Source organism: Embiotoca jacksoni, unplaced genomic scaffold, assembly GCF_022577435.1.
Source record: "Embiotoca jacksoni isolate LCO1_2020_lvr unplaced genomic scaffold, fEmbJac1.0.p SCAF_31, whole genome shotgun sequence".
Classification (NCBI taxonomy): domain Eukaryota; kingdom Metazoa; phylum Chordata; class Actinopteri; family Embiotocidae; genus Embiotoca; species Embiotoca jacksoni.
The window spans coordinates 3,982,404-4,001,221 of NW_027185383.1; the positions used below are offsets into that span (position 1 = coordinate 3,982,404).

At 41.0% G+C, this 18,818-nt stretch overlaps 2 protein-coding genes across 7 annotated transcripts; both read left to right on the plus strand.

The window, feature by feature from the left end:
* Positions 1-35: 35 nt before the first annotated feature.
* On the plus strand, positions 36-8,870 carry LOC138207367 (acyl-CoA-binding domain-containing protein 5-B-like). Of its 5 annotated transcripts, none has more exons than XM_069164536.1 (14): positions 36-111; positions 1,876-1,997; positions 2,340-2,463; positions 2,748-2,820; positions 4,254-4,404; positions 4,577-4,615; positions 4,958-5,176; positions 6,311-6,526; positions 6,747-6,841; positions 6,966-7,137; positions 7,313-7,521; positions 7,645-7,695; positions 7,841-7,956; positions 8,059-8,870. In XM_069164536.1, exons 2-14 carry the CDS (start codon positions 1,892-1,894, stop codon positions 8,069-8,071), a joined length of 1,584 nt encoding a protein of 527 aa, XP_069020637.1. In that variant the 5' UTR covers positions 36-111; positions 1,876-1,891; the 3' UTR covers positions 8,072-8,870. The 5 variants fall into 5 exon arrangements, with proteins under 5 accessions (XP_069020637.1, XP_069020634.1, XP_069020636.1 ...); XM_069164533.1 differs by lacking the exon at positions 36-111 and adding an exon at positions 1,545-1,639 and having other exon boundaries at positions 1,771-1,997; XM_069164535.1 differs by lacking the exon at positions 36-111 and adding an exon at positions 1,545-1,639.
* A 227-nt stretch (positions 8,871-9,097) lies between these two features.
* Positions 9,098-17,385, plus strand: LOC138207370 (ATP-dependent zinc metalloprotease YME1L1-like). 2 transcript variants are annotated; one of them, XM_069164545.1, is made up of 18 exons: positions 9,098-9,289; positions 10,586-10,729; positions 10,882-11,059; positions 11,261-11,359; positions 11,525-11,634; positions 12,091-12,241; positions 12,346-12,429; positions 12,774-12,947; positions 13,021-13,173; positions 13,343-13,475; positions 13,857-13,919; positions 14,101-14,213; positions 14,437-14,592; positions 14,703-14,854; positions 14,946-15,072; positions 15,186-15,259; positions 15,361-15,447; positions 15,543-17,385. In XM_069164545.1, the coding sequence occupies exons 1-18, from the start codon at positions 9,251-9,253 to the stop codon at positions 15,684-15,686; spliced, it is 2,181 nt and encodes a 726-aa protein (XP_069020646.1). In that variant the 5' UTR covers positions 9,098-9,250; the 3' UTR covers positions 15,687-17,385. The 2 variants fall into 2 exon arrangements, with proteins under 2 accessions (XP_069020646.1, XP_069020647.1); XM_069164546.1 differs by having other exon boundaries at positions 12,795-12,947.
* Positions 17,386-18,818: the final 1,433 nt, after the last annotated feature.

Consider the following 18,818-nt stretch of genomic DNA (forward strand, 5'->3'; position numbering starts at 1 on the left):
CGGTGATGCTGAGCCGAGCTGCTGAGAAAGGGGCTCCCCCGCCTGGCATTGTGGGGCCGCTGGCCTCCGATTCACAACAGTCCGTGACTAATCGCAGTTACGTTATAAACGGTGAGCGCTGATTGGCTGAGAGGTCGAGGGAGAGGAGCAGTAGACCAATTACATTTCACTGCTGTGGTGTAGTATTAGTTAATGATGAAGTGCGGCTATCGTGGAAAAACATACATTATCATGTTTACAATTATTTCATTTATCAATATCATAATATAAAATAATATAATAATATAAAGAGAAGCAGCATACAGAATAAAAGAGTTGTTATTTTAATCTTCACGTTGATGTTTTGGCATGGTAAGGAAAAAAACGTACAAGCACTGTACAGCATATTTTAACATCGAGGTAACCCAATGTGATTTATGCAAAACACAAAAGGCATCAAGACAAACTGAAAACAACACAACGTTTAAAGAAGGCATTTAGATAGAAATATAAAAGAAGCTTAATTAGAATAGTATTTGAAAAATATAAGAGTAAAGGGTTGCCTTTCCGTGTAAGAAATGAGTAATACGTTGATTAAATAAAGGCCTTGTTCTTTAGCCTTGGTTTAAAATATTATATGATATAATATATTATATCATAATATAATTCAAACATTATAATTGTGGATGAATACATGCAGGCTAATATTAGAATTATATTCTAAGAATGAATGTTGTGTTTGCTCAAATATATATTTTACTAATCAGGATAATAATATCACTTTTTTATTCCTTTTTTAATTTTTTTTAACACACATAAGAATATTGCAGGGTAAAACAAGTTTATTTAAAAATGTTCAAATGACTGTTTAAAAGTTGATAATACATTTGACTATTACAAAATAAAATATTACTAATATGACCATTATCATTACATTTTCCATAACAACACTCATCACATACTAACCTAAAAATATAAAATAGTGGCAAATATAACATATTTTCTCCCAGTTATAGATAAACTTCAACAACAATACAAATAAGCTATAGTAGTAACCTTCTAGTTATTTTTTTGTTTTTTAATTTAAAGTAGGCCTGTAAGAGTTATGGGAATCCTTTGATTTTTTTTTTTTTTTTTTTTTTTAAAGAAAGATGCATACATTTTAAGATGTAAAACCCAACTGGCCACAAATCATGAAATATTAAATTAAACACAACATAAAAATATTTCCTGATATTTTATAACATGTCAAAATGTTCATCAAAACTTATTAGTGAATAGTGTATGAAAGATGTGCAACGGCCTGTGTGGATTTATAGGTCATGGTTTAACAAAAGAGAGAAAAATAACTGCCTGAATGTTGCCTTTTGTTATATAGACAAAACCCTCGAGTCGCGAGCCTACATTTCCCATATATCCCTGCGGTTTAAATCCTCCTAACAAGGGTTTGTGGGATTTGAAGAACGAAGCGTTGAGTTGCGCCTCCATTTAAGGAGTTCTGCACGTAAAAAGAACTCCATTTCCCAGACATGTTTAATTATCAAACGTAGACTGTTTGGCTCATCCTTGACCGGAGTCGAGATTGGCTTTCTGCTGCATATTGCAGACAGACACCGGGCTAATGAAATAATTACCTGCACCGGCGAATATGAACTTTATGGTGAGTTTCTAGCAAATCGGACGTAGAGGGGAACATTGCTGTTGAACAATATAGTCGGGTATTTTAAAAAGACTAATGTGATGTTAAAAATCTCCTGGATTAATGAGAAAACATTCTGCCTCCTTGAATAGCTCAAGACAAGTGGCCACCATAGGTGCAGCGGTGATTTCATTGTGATCCACCTTGAACGCTCTCTGAACTGCCTTGACTTGAATTCTTTCATATTCTTGTTGAAGACGTGAGGACTCCTTCATGTCATCCCTGTCTGGGCTCAGCATGGCGCAGGAGGAGGACACACACAGCCTGGAGGCGAAATTTGCTGCTGCAGTTAAAGTGATCCGGAGTTTGCCTGAAGAAGGTGATGACTTCTTCCTATCTGTTCCAGTCCACATGGAAAAAGGACAAATGATTGCACTTAAGTGCTCGGCTATTTGCTGTGGAGTGTGAAATATTGGTGTGTAAACACTCAAGGTGATTGACCTACATGCGGAGCACTTAAGAGCTGTCACTCCTGGCGGTTCATAAAGCTGTTGTAAGGATCAGAGCTGATTAACTGAATCAATCATTTCTCAGCTCTATAACAACTCTCTTAGCTCACATTTTAGCCACATCTCATGCTTCCCTGCACATGTACAGTTTGTATAACCAGGAACAATTTTATAAAGTATGTCTCGCCTGTTGTCTTGTCTTAATTCCTCAGGTCCTTTCCAGCCGTCTGATGACATGATGCTGATGTTCTATAGTTACTACAAGCAGGCCACCATGGGGCCCTGCAGCATCCCCAGACCAACCGGCTTCTGGGACACCCGTGGTAAAGCTAAATGGTATGCATTTGAAATATAAGGTTACAACTAGTTGAACAAAATAAACACAAGATCCATACAAATATTTCAGAGACCAACGTCCTGTCCATTTTAATGACAGCCACATATATACGTGTAATAATACTGCACACTGTTCAAGATAGTCATGCAGTTATACAGAATCAAGTTTGGTGAGATTCCTTCATCGCTTCATATCACTCCCAACCGCACAGCTTCAGTCTCTCACTCTTCGCTGTCGACTCAGTGTTCAGTGTGAGCTGTGACTTTGTGACTTTTGTTGCCAGGGATGCATGGAGCTCTTTAGGAAACATGACAAATGAAGAGGCCATGAAGAATTATGTCGAGGACATCCAGCTGGTAAGTCCTCTCAGATAGGAAACACTAAAGATGAAGAGAAGCAGCATACAGAATAGAAGAGTTATTATTTTAATCTTCACGTTGATGTTTCGGCATGGTAAGAAAAAAACGTACAAGCACTGTACAGCATATTTAAACATCGAGGTAACCCAATGTGATTTATGCAAAACACAAAAGGCATCAAGACAAACTGAAAACAACACAACGTTTAAAGAAGGCATTTAGATAGAAATATAAAAGAAGCTTAATTAGAACAGTATTTGAAAAATATAAGAGTAAAGGTTTGCCGTGCCGTGTAAGAAATGAGTAATACGTTGATTAAATAAAGGCCTTGTTCTTCAGCCTTGGTTTAAAACAAGTTAGAGTTGCAGCAGACCTGCAGTTCTCCGGGTTTGTTCCTGATATGTGGAGCATCAAGCTGAACGCTGCTGCTCTGAGTGAACTGTAGTTTTGACTCTGGGGACAGACAGTAGATCTGAGGGGGTCATCGGGTGGCACATCAGAAATCTATTTGGGCCCTAAACACTTCAATACTTTATAAACTAACAGCAGTATTTCTTTGACAGACAGGAAGCCGGAGAACTTTGTGCTGTCTCAGTCTGTGTGGGGACTCCAGCAACAGCCTTCTGAATCCATGTTTGGAAACCAATGTATGACGCTAACAGGCTCAGATAGTGAACATGCATAAACATTATACCTGCTAAACATCAGCCTTGTTGCTGTGAGCACGTCAGCATGCTAACATTAGCATTCAGCTGTAAGCCTCACAGCTGCTTGCATGTCTTCGACCCGTTGTCTGGCTAATCAAAAAAAACATGAGAATTTTGTGAAGAAATGACAGGCCCTTAGAAATAATGATCTATTCCCCCCCCCCCCCTGTGTTACCACCTGTTGTTAACCTCAGCTTAACTGCCTTAGCAACATACTGTAGCCTATACATATCAAATTAACCTTTCAGTTTACTTGTTGAGGGTAGGGCTGGACAGTATATTAATATTATATTGATATTGTGAAATGAGACGAGATATCATTTTAGATTTTGTAACATTGGGATGTGGCATGAATGTTCTCTTTTCCTGGTTTTAAAGGCTGCCTCATAGAAAAGTGATGACATTTTCTGAACTTACCACGTTTTTCTAGCAGTTCCTTGCTTTTACCTACTTTGTTATTATATCCACATTGCTGATGATTATCTGTAAAAAAAAAATCTCAAATAATATGTCAATATCTTTTGAAAGATTCAATAGTCATTCCTTTATTATTCTCTGAATATATCGATATCACTGTATTTGGTCAAAAAAAAAAAAAATAGCCGTAGTTGAGGTACAACTATGGCCAAGCCTTCTCATGCAAACAGCTCGGTTCTATTCTGCCAATTTAAAGGTGCTCCCAATCCTTTTCAGCATGACTCTATTGTGTATGTGTGTTGTCAGATTTTGGAAACCATCCCCATCTCAGAAGAAGTGTCCGACCTGGTACATAAGCTCGGCAACTTCTACACAGAGGTAGAAGGAGAAGGAGAAGAGGCTGAGGGAAGTGAAGTGGGCCAGAGACCCTTCACCCGGCCTTTTGCACAACACGCCGGTAATGTACCTGATTAGAGACGCCACATTACTGTTGTTCCACACTTGAAAACACATTAAAAGGAGCACTGCTGCTCAAGTGGGATGAAGGACTTCTGCTCATTCTCTCTGTTAGTCACAAGTGACCTCTTTTTCAGACTCTGAGCCTGTCTTCCATGTCTTTTTATCACTAGATGAGCTGGTTAAACAGCTTCACAGGCCAACAATGGAAGGCAAGTCTTTGGTGTTGGTAGGAGCTGTAGAGTTGATAGTGTTGAAGCTTATTTCAGCCTATTTAAGTTGCTTTCATTGCTGTTTCATTTGTTTGACAAAATACTGATAAGTGGACATTGTCATTGGCTTGCGCTGTATGAACTGTAAGGAATTAGATCAGATGTGTCTGTCGTGTACAGGATGTGCTGTAGTGAAGTGCGTTGGCTTGCAGCTTTATTTTTGTGTAGTGTAGATTTAGTGTAAATGTTTCAGCTAAATGTCAAGTGTGTGTGTGCCTTTGCTTTGTGTAGATTTGTAATGTACAACATACATTAATCCGGAGTGTTTCCCTCACTGTTCAGGCTATGGGGATCTGTGGGATGATATACAAAACCTCCAGGAGAAAGACACACACAGCAGTGGTCATGGCAGAAGTGTCAGTAGCGAGGAGGCAGAGGGCAGCAGAGAAAATAGTGAAATCGAGAGAGGAGAGGGGAATAGTGATTGGAGGAGAAGTGAGGAAGAGGAGAATGGGGATGAAGAAGACAATACAGACGATGAAGACAAGGAGGAGGAAAGAGGTACAGTGTAGTTTTAGCCGTTAGGCGTGTTGTGCTGTGACCTTTCCTGTGTTGTTGTAGAGGTGGTGCACACTAACCAAACTTTTTTTTTTGTGACATTTTAAGAAGGTAAATTCCCTTGTTTTTATGTCTGAATACTCCAATGCAAATGCCCAAATACTGTTGATTAAAGCGTCGACAGAGCAGTGAGATTTTGCACTATGTGATGTTGCATAGCCAGGTTGCTGCAGAGTGTCTTATTTAAGCCCAGTGTGATACTAAGGCATGTAATACACCCACCAGTCCCCTTGAGGACAGCACGTCAGGATAACTGTGGGCCTCGCCTTGGCGTGAAAAGTAGACACATGCGACATGGTACGGGTCATGTGACAGAGGTTATTTGACAAAGGAGCAAAAACCGTCTGTTATACATCTGTCACCCAGGAGACCACGGCCAGAGTCCAGGAAAAAGCTACGTAGGTTTCTTTCAAGAAATAATTTCCTAACTCTAAACAAGTAGTTTTTCTGCCTAATGTTAAACACATGGTTTTGTTTTCCTGACCTTAACCACCAAAAGGTTTTTCATGCCTCGGCGAGGCAAAACCGTGACACTGACACGCTTTCCTCTAGTGGACTGGCAGGTGTATTACACACTTTGGCTTGATATCTGGTTGCTTATTTCAATACAAACTTTATACACTGTTATCTCTCAATTTCCCCAAATATTTTGCCTCATTCAGTAGCTTAAAAGGAAAGGAGAGCAACTATGTATGCTGTGTTTTTTAGACCTCATATCAATTTATGCATAAACTCATATTATAATGTATTAGAGAAGTGACTGAAGACCAGAAAGCTCTTGGTATTTTTTTCTGAAATAAATTAAAAATCCACATAAATATGACACGATGTATTCAATTATAAGGGTGCAAGAAATACATAGCTTCCATCTAAAGTGTGGATGTGATATTTCTTCTATGAATTTATTGAAAACATCAAATTTGAGAACAGTGTTTCTAAGAGATAAAGGAAAAGTAATTTGCACAAAGTATTTTCTGACAATTACAGATAGACACAGGGCGCATAGAAAAATTGCATTGTTTATATACAATGCTTTGTCATTCTCTCTTGATATCTCTCTCTTTTGTACCATCCCAGAGTGGAGTCCTGACCCGAGGCTATTAATGGTGGAGGACAGGAGGTGGAGGTCTGACACTAAGGGCTCCAGCAGTAGTGTGGAGCTCAGCATGTCCTCCTTCACCAATGGCACACACAGCTCTCTCAACAGTGAGGTTGAGGAGGAGGAACTGGCCTGTTCCATGGAGCCCAGCGTTCAGTACAACCCATACATGCATTTTAACGGACACCCAAGTGGTAATATCACACATTCATACATGCAAAAAGTGTACATATGATATATATGGAAAAGCACAATATCGAAAATAGTGCAAAAAGAATAAGAGTGTGAACAAATGTTAAAACATATGAACATGTAAATGTTACACTTGTTACTCAACAATATTATTGTATAGCCATTAAGATAATACATATGCTGTACCTTCAACTACTAACTGTGTTTTTTTGCACCTTGCAGATCCCTGTGATGTTTTTCCTGAGAAGAACCACCGATCCACAGACTCAGACAATGAAGAATTTTGTGACTCAATGGAGCATCTAGCAATGGAAGAGGTGTGCTGCTAAATATGTCTGCATTATAGAAAATAGAATATTTACAAATTATCATTCCTTTAAAGTCTTCTGGCCTATTTATGTCCATTTAAACTGTGATTGGCCGTCTTCTTGTCCTGCTCAGCGTCTGTCTACATCGAAATGTCAATCACCTGGATCAGGAGCTGCCTCAGTGAGGTTTGAGAGCAACACTACCCCGAGAGAGGGAGAGGATCGAGTACTCATCGGAGATCCCTACCTTAAAGGAGGGTTTAGTGCGAGCACACAAAACAGCTCTTTGTCAAGAAGAAGGAGAGGTGAGACAGCAGTAGTTGACTTTGATTACACTGTATTTACAATTCTCCAAATATACACACTTAGTTCATCCTCCTGAGCATTCGAAGGCGCCAGATATATTCACAAAGAGCAAGGTTTTCCTCTTAAGGTTGCGTGTCGTACCTTTGACCTGTCCCACTCGAACTCTCGCTCCAGGTTCTCAATCACCGAGGGCTGCCTGCAACTCTCAGCGGTGTGTCAGCGTAGACGCTGCGTGCTTCTGCGTGTCACAGAGCAGACATCCCATCGGTGTCTCCAAGGGAAACATCAATGAGCAGATAGCGATGGCTCTGCTGAGGCTGCAGCACGACATGGCCAATGTGCTGCACAGGCTGCACACTCTGGAGGTGCTGACCACGTCACAGGTTGGTCACACTGTTGGAGCTGTAGTGATGGTGTAGCTTTTTCATTAGGCACATGTGTACTGAATGTCTCCATCACAATTTAATAATTGATTGATTTCTATATTTTCTTATTTCATTTTTTAGTCAAGAAAATCCACACCAAAGCAGGAGGATTTTTTACCTGTTGCGCGAAAGGTCTTCCTAAAACTATTTTTGACAGTTTATCAAATTTATCTGTAAAATTTAAACTTCTTCTTTTTCTTCTTCTTTTCTTGTGTGCAATTTAATAATAAATAAGTCTTTTGGAAACAAAGTCCCTTTATCCAGTTCTCTGTTGCAGCTCCTGAGACCGTCTTGGTGGCCTTTTGACTTCTCCCCACTCACAGTGGTGTTGACAGCTCTTTGGCCTCTAATTGCCCATTGGCTCGTCCAGCTTTACTTACAACGGAGGAGAAGGTGGAAAAAATTCTCACCAAAAGCTGTTTGTTGTCACTGATTCTTCTTTTTGTTTGATAGCCATCCTACAGAGTACTGAACTCTCTGCTTTTCTCCTCACAGGAAAATCCCATGAAATGTCTGAGCCATGGACATGAATCAAAGAACATAAAGTCTGGATGAAATTGATGCACTTTTGTTGCTTTGTGGCTTTCTCAAGTCACCACAGACCGAATGAAACGATGCATCAGCAGAAATGGAAAGGCTTTGTTTGCTAAATGAATGGTTAGAAAGGTGTGTGAAAGGAGACTCTGCAAAGTGTAGCATTTTAATTAGAGGAGACTTTTTAGGTGTTTAAAAAAGGGAGGATTTAGGCATTATAAATGCTGGCATAATTTCGTTGTTACAGTTATCTTAGCATGAGGTGGTGATCTTATGTATGACTTAATATACACATAACTTATAGTGAAAGAAAATCACAATTTATTATCATTCATTAGCTGTGGTTTTAAGTGATATGAGTTTTACAAATTGTCATTGATGGGTATTTTATTTATTGTTTAATTAGGTCTTTTTTTTTAATATTTATTGTCAAGCTACATGTTTTGCCTGATAACTGAGGACATTAGACTTTTATATGTTGTCTGACCTATAAAAGGGGCATTTCTTTTAAGACCAAATAGACACTAAGGTGAAAAATATGGTTATATGTGTGGAAAAGTACGTATTTATTTTAAAGCTTCATTGCAATCGTAATGGCAGAATAAACTCTAGTACAGACAATCCATATAGCTATAATATAATCATTCTTGTTTCTCGTCAGTTTTACAGTGAAAATGAGGGAGGGTGTTCAGTTCATGCTGTAAAACATCAGTGTATGGAACACATTTAAAAATGCAATAAACGCATTCATGGAAAAAAAACAAAAAACAAAACACTTGTTATTATGTTCATAATTATTGAGATTAAAAACAAAAAGGCTACGAAAGACAAAACACGAGCTTAGCCATGTATTTGTGTGCAAACAATATCCCAGCATCGCATTTAATAGACCATTGGATTAAAACATAAATATGATGAAGAGGAACTTTAGCTCGCCCAGTGAAGGCGATCGACGTCGACGCGCAAATATGCCACGGGATGACGTCACTTCCGGTGTGTTTGCAGCTGTCGGGCAAAGCGCTGAAGTCCGCAGCCGGACTTGCTATGCGTGCTCCTCAAAGACGAAGCGACACAAACACGGAGCTTTAACTCTTCTCCGGGGACAGTGACATAACCCGCTCAGCTTTAACGGCGGCCCCGCACCAGCGGACAGATGAACATGTTTTCCTTGTCCATGGCCGTGCAGCCGCAGGTAAAGGAAGCCGGACGCCTTTAGGCCGAGCTAACAGTAGCCTTGTTGTTGTTGTTGCAGCTCAAACCCCGTTCAGCGCAGCTTGCTCGTTAGCCCGTTTCACCATACATTTAGATTTAGGTCAGTGGACATTTTGCCGATGCGGGTCTGTTGTTCTTTACTCGTAATTAAAGTAAAACGAGGAGTGTCGGGTCGTTGAGAGAAGTTTCTGCTCGCCAGCTGCGCGTGTCCTCAGTCACGTGTCAAATAGGAATCCGCGTCAGTGAGTGACAGGTAAATAATCACCTGGTCATCACATGATCATCACCTGGTCATCACCTGGACGTGGCTGAGTTTTTGTTTAAAACTAGCAGGATCTGCTCTTTGTGACACTTTTGTAAACCTGCTCGCTCAGGTACTTTACCTGCAGTGTTGGAGGAAGTATTCAGGTCCTTTACTTTACTGAAGTACTAATGACACGCAGTAAAAAAAAATACTCCACTATAAGTTACAGTCCTGTATTCAAACCCTGTCTTTAAGTAAAAGCATGTAGGTATCATCAGAGATATGCACTTAAAGTATCAAAAGTAAAAGCACACGCTGCAATAAATGCCAGATATACACATTATGATTGTATATTTATATTCCTGATGTGTTAATATGTATTTTACTGCTGTATACGTTTGAGGTTGAGCAAATTTGAACTGTTTTGCATACTGTCAGTTAGTTTAATCTGCAGTGATGCATCATATTCTTTAAGATCACCTGTTTGTAGTCTCGCTGTCCTGTAAGAACCACGTGGCTCCTAAAAGTCTACACGCTCAGGAAAACAGCTGTTTGAGGCGTTTTAACATTTTCCATTGAATCCTGGAGGGTTTTCAAATCGCCTATTTAGCTTTAGAAGTAGGAGAATTTTCTCAACCCATAAATTAACATTTCATCTTTTAGTTTATTGGAAACAATACAATTTATTTTTCACTGGACAAGAAGTGTATGAAAAATTATATTTGATTAGTAACTAAATCTGTCAGACAAATATAGTGGAGTAAAAAGTACATTGTTTGCATCTAATATTTAGTGGTGTGGAAGTATAAAGTAGCATCAAATAGAAATACTCAGGTAGAGTAAAAATACTTCAACACTGCACTTAAGTACTCAAGTAAATGTAGTGAGTTACATTCCTCCACTGCTTATCTGTCACTATCAATACAAACCTCCTTTAAATTACAAATAAGATTTGATAATGATCATTCTTAATGCCCAAAACATTGCAGTCATGTAATCGTTCACTCACTGTTTGACCACATGTGATCACAGGTGACCGTGCCTCTGAGTCATCTCATCAACGTCCTCCACTCTCTGAAGAGCTCAGTGGGAAGCAGCAGCAGCAGCAGCGTCGCCACCTGCAAATCCAGAAAACACAAGGAGCACGCCTCTGACTCAGAACTACACTGTACAGAGGTACTTTGCAAGGGCGTGAGCTGCATTCACACCTGCAAGTCAGGGTGATGGTTGACTTGTTTTAACACTTCCAAGCTCCGAGCTGCTTTTGGTGACAAAACAAAACAAATGTCTGTGTATGTGTGTCCGTGTATGTGTGTCCGTGTGCACAGTCCATGTGGAACCTGCGGGAGCTCGGTTTATCAGACCTGGGAACACAGCAGCTGCATGAGCTGGTGAACCGTGTGTTGCCTCGCTTGAGCCCACAGGAGGCGCCGCTTCCACTCGGTGGTCAGACGACCTGGAGGATGTCACACCTCTCCACACACTCCTTTTACCACAACAAGCATGGTGAGGAGGATGAGGAGGATGAGGATGATTCTCTACCTCTCACTGCTTAGATAGGTGTGCCTGAGACTGACACCCATCTTCTGGCAGCAGTGACTTCTTGATTCTTGACTGTCGTAACAAGCAGCCACGGCCTCTGCTGCCACTTTTTCCGAATGTATCTCATGATTGAAAGGGCAGTGATACCATGTTGTCTCTCCCCAGGCTTCGCATGGGGACCCTCGCCCGTGTCGGCCCCAGTCTTTTCAAGGCAGCGGCCTTCACCTCTTCACTCTGTCTGCACAGAGCTACAATACTGGCCAGGTAACTGAGAGGAAATATTCCTGTCAAATGTGATTATGATCTATATTTTTCAATTTGTACACGTGCATTGTAAATTTACCTGTAACAAAATGTACATTTTCAGTGTTTATGCGAACGTACCGTGATAACATGATTAGTTTGTTTATTTCCTTCCTCTTTTTCAAGTGTTGGTTCAGAGCAGAAGCTTTAAAACTTTAAGGACCAAAACCAGACGACAGCAATCGGCCTTCGAGCGGCCCGTAGAATCTGAAGGCTTCACGCCATCTTTTATGAAGGTCGGTATCTAAAGTCGTTCGCGTGTTTAGTGTGCTTTACCATGTGATGCAATGTCATGGACGTGGAACTCGTGTAGTAAGCCTATTAAAATACCAGCAACATTTTCACCTGAATACCCAAGAATTCAAGCAGAAAAATGTTCCACTCCTGAGGATAAATTACACAGCATTACTGCTGTTATCTTTCCCACCATCAGGTCAAATAAGAACAGATGTGCTTGTCCTCCCATTAGATCTTTTACACACACAAACATAAAGGAAAAGTTGGCACTTATATTCTGTCTAGTCTGTCACCAACTACTATGTTTTCAGAAGCTGAATATTTTCCTCCATTTTCTGCCTTTGCAGAATTTGAAAACTCAAAGCAGAGCAACCGTTTTTAAGGTCTGCAAAGTGTCTCCTTTACATTAAGAGTAGTATTGAAGGAGCGGTGTTGCCTTGTGTTTTGCACTGCAGGGTTTTCTTACTCGAGACAAGGGGGTTGAAGTCGAAAGTCTCGACAGCCTGTTGAAGAACAAGAACGTACCCGACGCACAGCAGGACACTTTCAAGAGGGGCTTCGCTGAAGGTTTCCTGAAAGCTCAGGCTCTGACACAACGCACTCAAGGCAGGTTGAAATCCAAACAGTGAATACTTAGTGAAAACATACAGACAACAGTTCTTCTGTTTTTATGCATTAATTAATATGGTTGTCTTGTTCTGACTGTTCAGACTCGCTGAGGAGGACTCGTCTGATCCTGCTGGTGCTGCTTCTGGTTGGGCTCTATGGTATCTCTAAGACCCCCTTCATATCGGGTAAAGGCTCCTTTCCCTCCTCGCTTTTTAATTTAGTTTTACTTTGATTAAAATCGCCTCCAAACTACTAATGTTTTGATATATTCAAGTATAACAATTAACTTTACAGTTTACCATTTGCAAGCTATCTAAGCATGTTATAACTCAACTATTTGCAGTTCTGTGCAGACAACAACAATAAATTGTAGCTTTCCTCACTGGAACACTAATATCTGCTATCATCAGTGAGTCAATAACAATGTTTGTTTGTTTGTGTGTGTGTGTGTGTGTGTGTGTGTGGGGGGGGGCTGATTAACCTTGCCATGCGGTGTGATTTCGAACTTTAATCTAACCATTTTGGACAGTGCGGTTCCGAACCACAACAGGCCTGGACTCAGCTGTGGACCCCGTGCAGATGAAAAACGTGACATTCGAGCACGTCAAAGGGGTGGAGGAGGCCAAGAACGAGCTGCAGGAAGTGGTGGAGTTCCTGAAAAACCCGCAGAAGTTCACGGCCCTGGGAGGAAAGCTGCCAAAAGGTAGGCTGTTTTTCCCCCGAGGTCAGTTTTAGGGCCACTCCTCTTCTTCATCTTTGCCTCTCGTTTGCTTCAGGCGTTCTACTTGTTGGCCCTCCGGGGACTGGAAAGACCCTGCTGGCCAGAGCCGTGGCAGGAGAGGCGGATGTGCCGTTTTATTACGCCTCCGGGTCGGAGTTTGATGAGATGTTTGTTGGAGTTGGAGCCAGTCGCATCAGGAACCTCTTTAGTAGGTGTTTTACTTTTTTCTTCTTTTTTTTTTTTTTTCCCATAATTGACCTTTTTCTTTTCTTCTTTCTTCCTAAAAAGCCAATTCAGCGTGCAAAGTTGATAATAGTTGTGCTGAATATTGTGATACATGTGTTTACTTTTATGTGTGTTTCACTGCTTTTTTCTAGGGGAGGCTAAAGGCAACGCTCCCTGCGTGATCTTCATCGATGAACTGGACAGCGTGGGCGGGAAAAGGATAGAGTCTCCCATGCACCCTTACTCCAGACAGACTATCAACCAGCTGCTTGCTGAGATGGATGGGTAATCTCTAAACTGATCACTTCCATTTGTGCATGTTGGGCATACATGTTAATTTTTATTTGTAAACAAGGTAAATCCGGAACGTCATTACAAACAAAACGGTGGATTTGTGCAAAAAAAAAAAAAAAATGGTTTGGTGACAGAATGATCTGTCATGAGGATGCAGTACAATTTTAGAAGTTCAGTCAGGAAACATTTCACACACATATACAATTTGAACACATACAGATTGGTTTGTTTGATGCAAAATCCAGTTGCTTGATACAACCACAGATAATTCATGACCTTCTCATCAATCACAACGGTCAACACAAATTGAATGAATGACCAGTGATGGATGCAAACACTGACCTGTATTATTATGTCTTTATTATTTTGTAGGTTTAAACCAAATGAAGGTGTGATCATCATTGGAGCCACCAACTTCCCAGAGGCTTTAGATAAGTAGGTTTTACTTCTTTGTCTCTCTGTTAGCGGAGAAGGTGTCAGAGGCAACATGTCAACGTTTACAATCCTCAGAGCCACAGCTGTTACGGTCAATACTAACAATGTGCTGAAGCTGTAGAGGAGTCTGTTGGGTGACCGTGTATCAACATCCTGCTGACGAACTGCTCTTCCTTCGTAGCGCTCTGATCCGCCCGGGACGTTTTGACATGCAGGTGACTGTACCCAAACCAGATGTGAAAGGACGCACAGAGATTCTCAACTGGTACCTCAAGAAGATCAAAGTGGATCCAGGTGTGAGATCAACATCTGTTAATCCTGAATTAGGCCACATCTTTTTCCTAAATATATTATTATGATATTTGATATTTCGCAATGTACTCACTGTCTGCCCCCCCACAGAGCACACAAGTGACTTCATCCAAGTGAAGTGAAGACTGTTTTTTGCTGAAACAGTAGCTAGCCCACATCTCTAGTTTGATTCTCTTCCATAACCCCGCTGTTGTTATCTCTGCAGCTATTGAGGCCAACATTATTGCCCGGGGTACCGTGGGCTTCTCAGGCGCTGACCTGGAAAATCTGGTCAACCAGGCCGCCCTGAAGGCAGCAGTTGATGAAAAAGACATGGTCACTATGAAGGAGCTGGAGTTTGCAAAAGACAAAATCCTCATGGGTGAGTAAAACACAAGTTTCCTGTTTTTCTACTGAAGGGATGAATCAACCTGTTGTTGTGATGGTCTTTTCTCCTCTTACTAGTATTTTCTGTCCTGTCTTTTCCTCAAGGCCCCGAGAGACGGAGTGCACAGATCGACAAGAAGAACAAGCTCATCACAGCGTACCATGAATCAGGCCATGCAATCGTAGCGTACTACACCAAAGATGCCATGCCAATCAACAAGGCCACCATCATGCCCCGAGGCCCCAGTCTGGGACATGTAAGGACACCCGGAGCTACTTTATACTCTGCATATAACGGTAAAACAGTCTTTATCAGTATGTTGTTCGTCTTCACCCCCTCTCTCGCAGGTGTCCATGCTTCCAGAGAACGACAGGTGGAGTGAGACTCGCTCTCAGCTTCTGGCCCAGATGGACGTCAGCATGGGCGGCCGTGTAGCAGAGGAGATTATATTCGGCCACGAGTACATCACAACTGGTAAGAAAGAGTCCCTACAATGAGCAGTGAGTGAACATACAGGGTAGACTATAAAAACAAACGTTCATACATGAGGGAAAGTAGAAGACAAGCTGTCATTTGTTTTTCTCCAGGAGCATCAAGCGACTTTGATAGTGCCACCAAGATTGCCAAGATGATGGTGACCAGATTTGGAATGTGCGAAAAGGTAAACTGACCTGAAAGTGACGTAGAAATAAGAGGAAAAATAGACTGCATGTTCATTTATTTGCATTTATTTGCATGTCAACTTCCCTCCCTGTGTCTCAGCTGGGTGTGATGACCTACACTGACATGACACTGACAAGTCCAGAGACACAAGCTGCTGTGGAGCATGAAATCCGGGTGCTACTGAAGGTCTGTGCGATCTTTGAGAGGCGAGCTCATCATCAGAACTAGCTCAGCCCCCGCAATCATTTTTCCCCTCACGTCTTTTCTCCCGCTGTCCTCAGGAGTCGTACGAGCGTGCCAAAGCTCTGCTGAAGTCTCACGCCAAGGAGCACAAGAACCTGGCGGACGCTCTGCTCATGTACGAGACGCTGGATGCCAAAGAGATCCAGCTGGTGCTGGAGGGCAAAGCCCTGGAGACCAGATGAAACCAGCAGCAATCGCAGGCACCGCCGGGGAGGGGAGAGAGGGGGGGGCAGATATTTAAAGAGCTCAGGGGTTACAGAAGGAAGACCTGCATTCACAATGTGGGACGACGTCACATCTTTATGCTGTCACCTTCATTGAATCTCATCAGTATCTTCACAGATAAGTAGAGCTGTTATTTCAAAGCTAAGCATGACTGCGTTCGGAGGGAAGCAGGTGTGTGTTGAAAGCTAAAAGTTGAAAAGCTTGTAACTCTATAAGGACGTTGCTCAGGTCACACAGTTGGTGGGTGGAAATAATACATGAATGTAAATATGTACCTTAAACATGGAAACAGCATGTGGAAAGGTTTTCTTTTTTTTAAGGTTAATTACAAACTGAAATAAGGGGATAATTGTGTTAAGCCAGGTCAACACAGACTGTCGTTCTGTTTATGGGAGATGCTGAAGTACATTTACTGTGAACCCAAAGATCTTCTTTATCACCATAACAACCAGAATTGAGGGGAACCCAGACTAATTTTTCATTAGTCTGCCAGTGTTTGTTCATATCTTCAGTGTCAGTTCTCATCTTAAAACATCGAGCCGTCGTGTCCCTCCTGTTTCTTCTGCGTGTCCTGACTGTGTTATACATTGTCCCTCCTGCTGTCCCCCGTCTCCACACGTCCCTGTCGCTTCTTTTGTAAAGGTGGCCTTTTGGGGAATGTACCATAAATTTTCCTTTTGAAGTGTTTAGAGTAGAAACTACAACGTCTCAGCACATTAAGTAAGCGTACAAAATGAAAATGTCATCGTGCACTCTTCGTGCAATTGTTTTAATTTATGCTGTCTGTAAAGATGGAACAAAAACTGCTGCCGACATACTTGACAAATAGAAGCTGTGTTTATGTGGTGATAGAGCAGCAGAACCTTTAGAGTTTTAATGTAGTAATGTTGGCCTAATTTGTTTAAGTAGTCTGAGTTGGACCTCTCAGCAGAATATTTGATTTACTTGTAATTACAAATGAATGAAATTAAAACTCTTAAATTATTCAGAAAAACCAAAAGTTTAGTTCTGTCAGTTGATGTCCATTTCTGTCCAGAGAGATTTCTCACCTGCGTCCAGTGCTGCAACACCCTTTCTGCTTTGTAAATGAAATTTGCACAATGGATGAACGATGCTCGTTTTTACAGGCAGTTTCCTCCAAGTATGAAAGAAAATCTGAATCAAACTTCATTTTTATTGTAAATGTGTCTGAATTTGTCATTTCTTCAACACGTCCATGTAGAAACTGCATCTGTTAAAATGGTGAATGTGTAATTCCAAGTATATGGCAGTATCTGTGTGTAATCCATATTTAGACTGCTGATTTCTTTAAAGGTTGAAGCTTTTGTCGAGATCATAACCAGCATGTTGTCCTCAGTGTTTTCATTTTCATTTTCATTTTTTTGCTTCAGTTTGACACATTATATTCTGCTTGCTGACCGGCCTTTTCGCCACGTTTAGCTGTGTATATATGTTGGTATGTAACGGGATCATTGTATATAGATGTATAGAAATGCTTTTATGCTGTGTACCCACTGAATGGCTCTTCTGTAGATCTCTCCACAGTTTGATGTCAGTGGTTATGTAACCTTTGTGCAGCTGAAATAAAGAACCCCAACCAAAAACATAAAGATCATGTAAAGTAGAAATAAAAAATGACATCACACCACAGAAGAATGTGTTGTTAACTTAAATTAGGCTTTGAAATCATGAGAAAATCAGCTGCTCATCATCCTGACAGCACTTCGCTCTCAGAACGCCGGCCTGCTTGTCGCTCCGAGTTGCCAAAGGTAATTTAAATCAAATTGGGAAGGTTTATAACTTAAAATCAAGTTGCAGTGTTTACACAATCTTCTACGTGATGTTGATTACATCACCAACCATACATTGATCTGTGTAAAAAATAGATTGTTAGAGGATTCACTTCATTATGGATTAATGCACACCAAAACAAATACAATTTGCTTTTGATATACTGTATAGGCAAATAAAGTAATGATATTCAACTAATAACACCAGGGTAGGTTTTTAATCAACAGAGGTGTAACAAATGCAGTCAGTTTAAACATTTCTTCCCGTCACTCTTGCTTTTATCGAAAGATCCGTGTTAATATATTACAGAGCGATGGTCTCCTTCTCTACTGTTTCAACAATGCTTTTACATACACTCAACAAAAATAAGTACTTACAGTTGTATCCCTAATATTCCTGAGCCATAAGGTAGGCAGCCATCTGCCTTGACCGGTTAAGGTGAGGGAAGATGAAAAGAGAAAAGAACAGCATGGCGATCCAAGACAAGGAACTGTTGGTGTGTCCAGTAATCTCAGAGCAGAGACAAGCAGCTCCAGAACCAGGAAACCTGCAGAAACGAGCACACAACTGCACCAGTGAGGAGAACTGCAAAGACTCGTTGGGACATCCTGACAACAAGGAATTACAACAATGTGGCCGAAACAGAGGAGTTATTACTCAACATGTGAAACACTGAGCAGGCGAGAGAAGGAGAAGCAGAGGGAGAGAGAGAAGCCACAGTTAACTGACGAGGTCGAGGATCTGAAGACAGCATGCTAAATAAAGTCAAAATAAGACTCTTGAGCCTTTTTTTTTTTTTTTTTTTACATCAATGTCTTCAACAAAGATATCTGATAATGATATCTACTGATGTAAGTCACCTCCCCTTCCCAGAGCAAACCTGGATAAATCTGAAATGATGACATGTTTTTGTTATTTTGTCGTTCCAGACGCACTCCCTACCGGCCTACAGATGTTTGGTGTCGTGGTGCTGGGATATCTGGGAAACCACCATCAGTTGTCATTCCCTCTTGTGTCGTGCTCTGCATTCACCAAAAGTCCCCTGATGAAGATAGAGGATACTGGATTTAAACCACGCGTGCAAATTCTTAATACATGTATTGGTTGTCACCCCCGAAAACACTGCCTCTCCAGTTGTACAGACTTTACTATGTTAAATACCTTGAAAAAGTATGTTGTGATTTGACGGAACAGAGTGAAAGAAGCTGCAATGTGGTGTTTTCCCACGGCAACACTCCTTCTGGCTACTGCAGTTTGAGAACCTGGAAAATATATAAGCATAGTAACAAGAGTTCTTT

Coding starts and splice junctions, on each gene's coding strand:
- LOC138207367 (XM_069164536.1), top strand. CDS start 1,892: ATGTCATCCCTGTCTGGGCTCAGCATGGCGCAGGAGGAGGACACACAC. Junction 5,177..6,310: donor AGACAAGGAGGAGGAAAGAG/GTACAGTGTAGT, acceptor GTACCATCCCAG/AGTGGAGTCCTGACCCGAGG. Junction 7,696..7,840: donor TTTTACCTGTTGCGCGAAAG/GTCTTCCTAAAA, acceptor TCTCTGTTGCAG/CTCCTGAGACCGTCTTGGTG.
- LOC138207370 (XM_069164545.1), top strand. CDS start 9,251: ATGAACATGTTTTCCTTGTCCATGGCCGTGCAGCCGCAG. Junction 15,260..15,360: donor GATTTGGAATGTGCGAAAAG/GTAAACTGACCT, acceptor CCTGTGTCTCAG/CTGGGTGTGATGACCTACAC. Junction 15,448..15,542: donor AAATCCGGGTGCTACTGAAG/GTCTGTGCGATC, acceptor CGCTGTCCTCAG/GAGTCGTACGAGCGTGCCAA.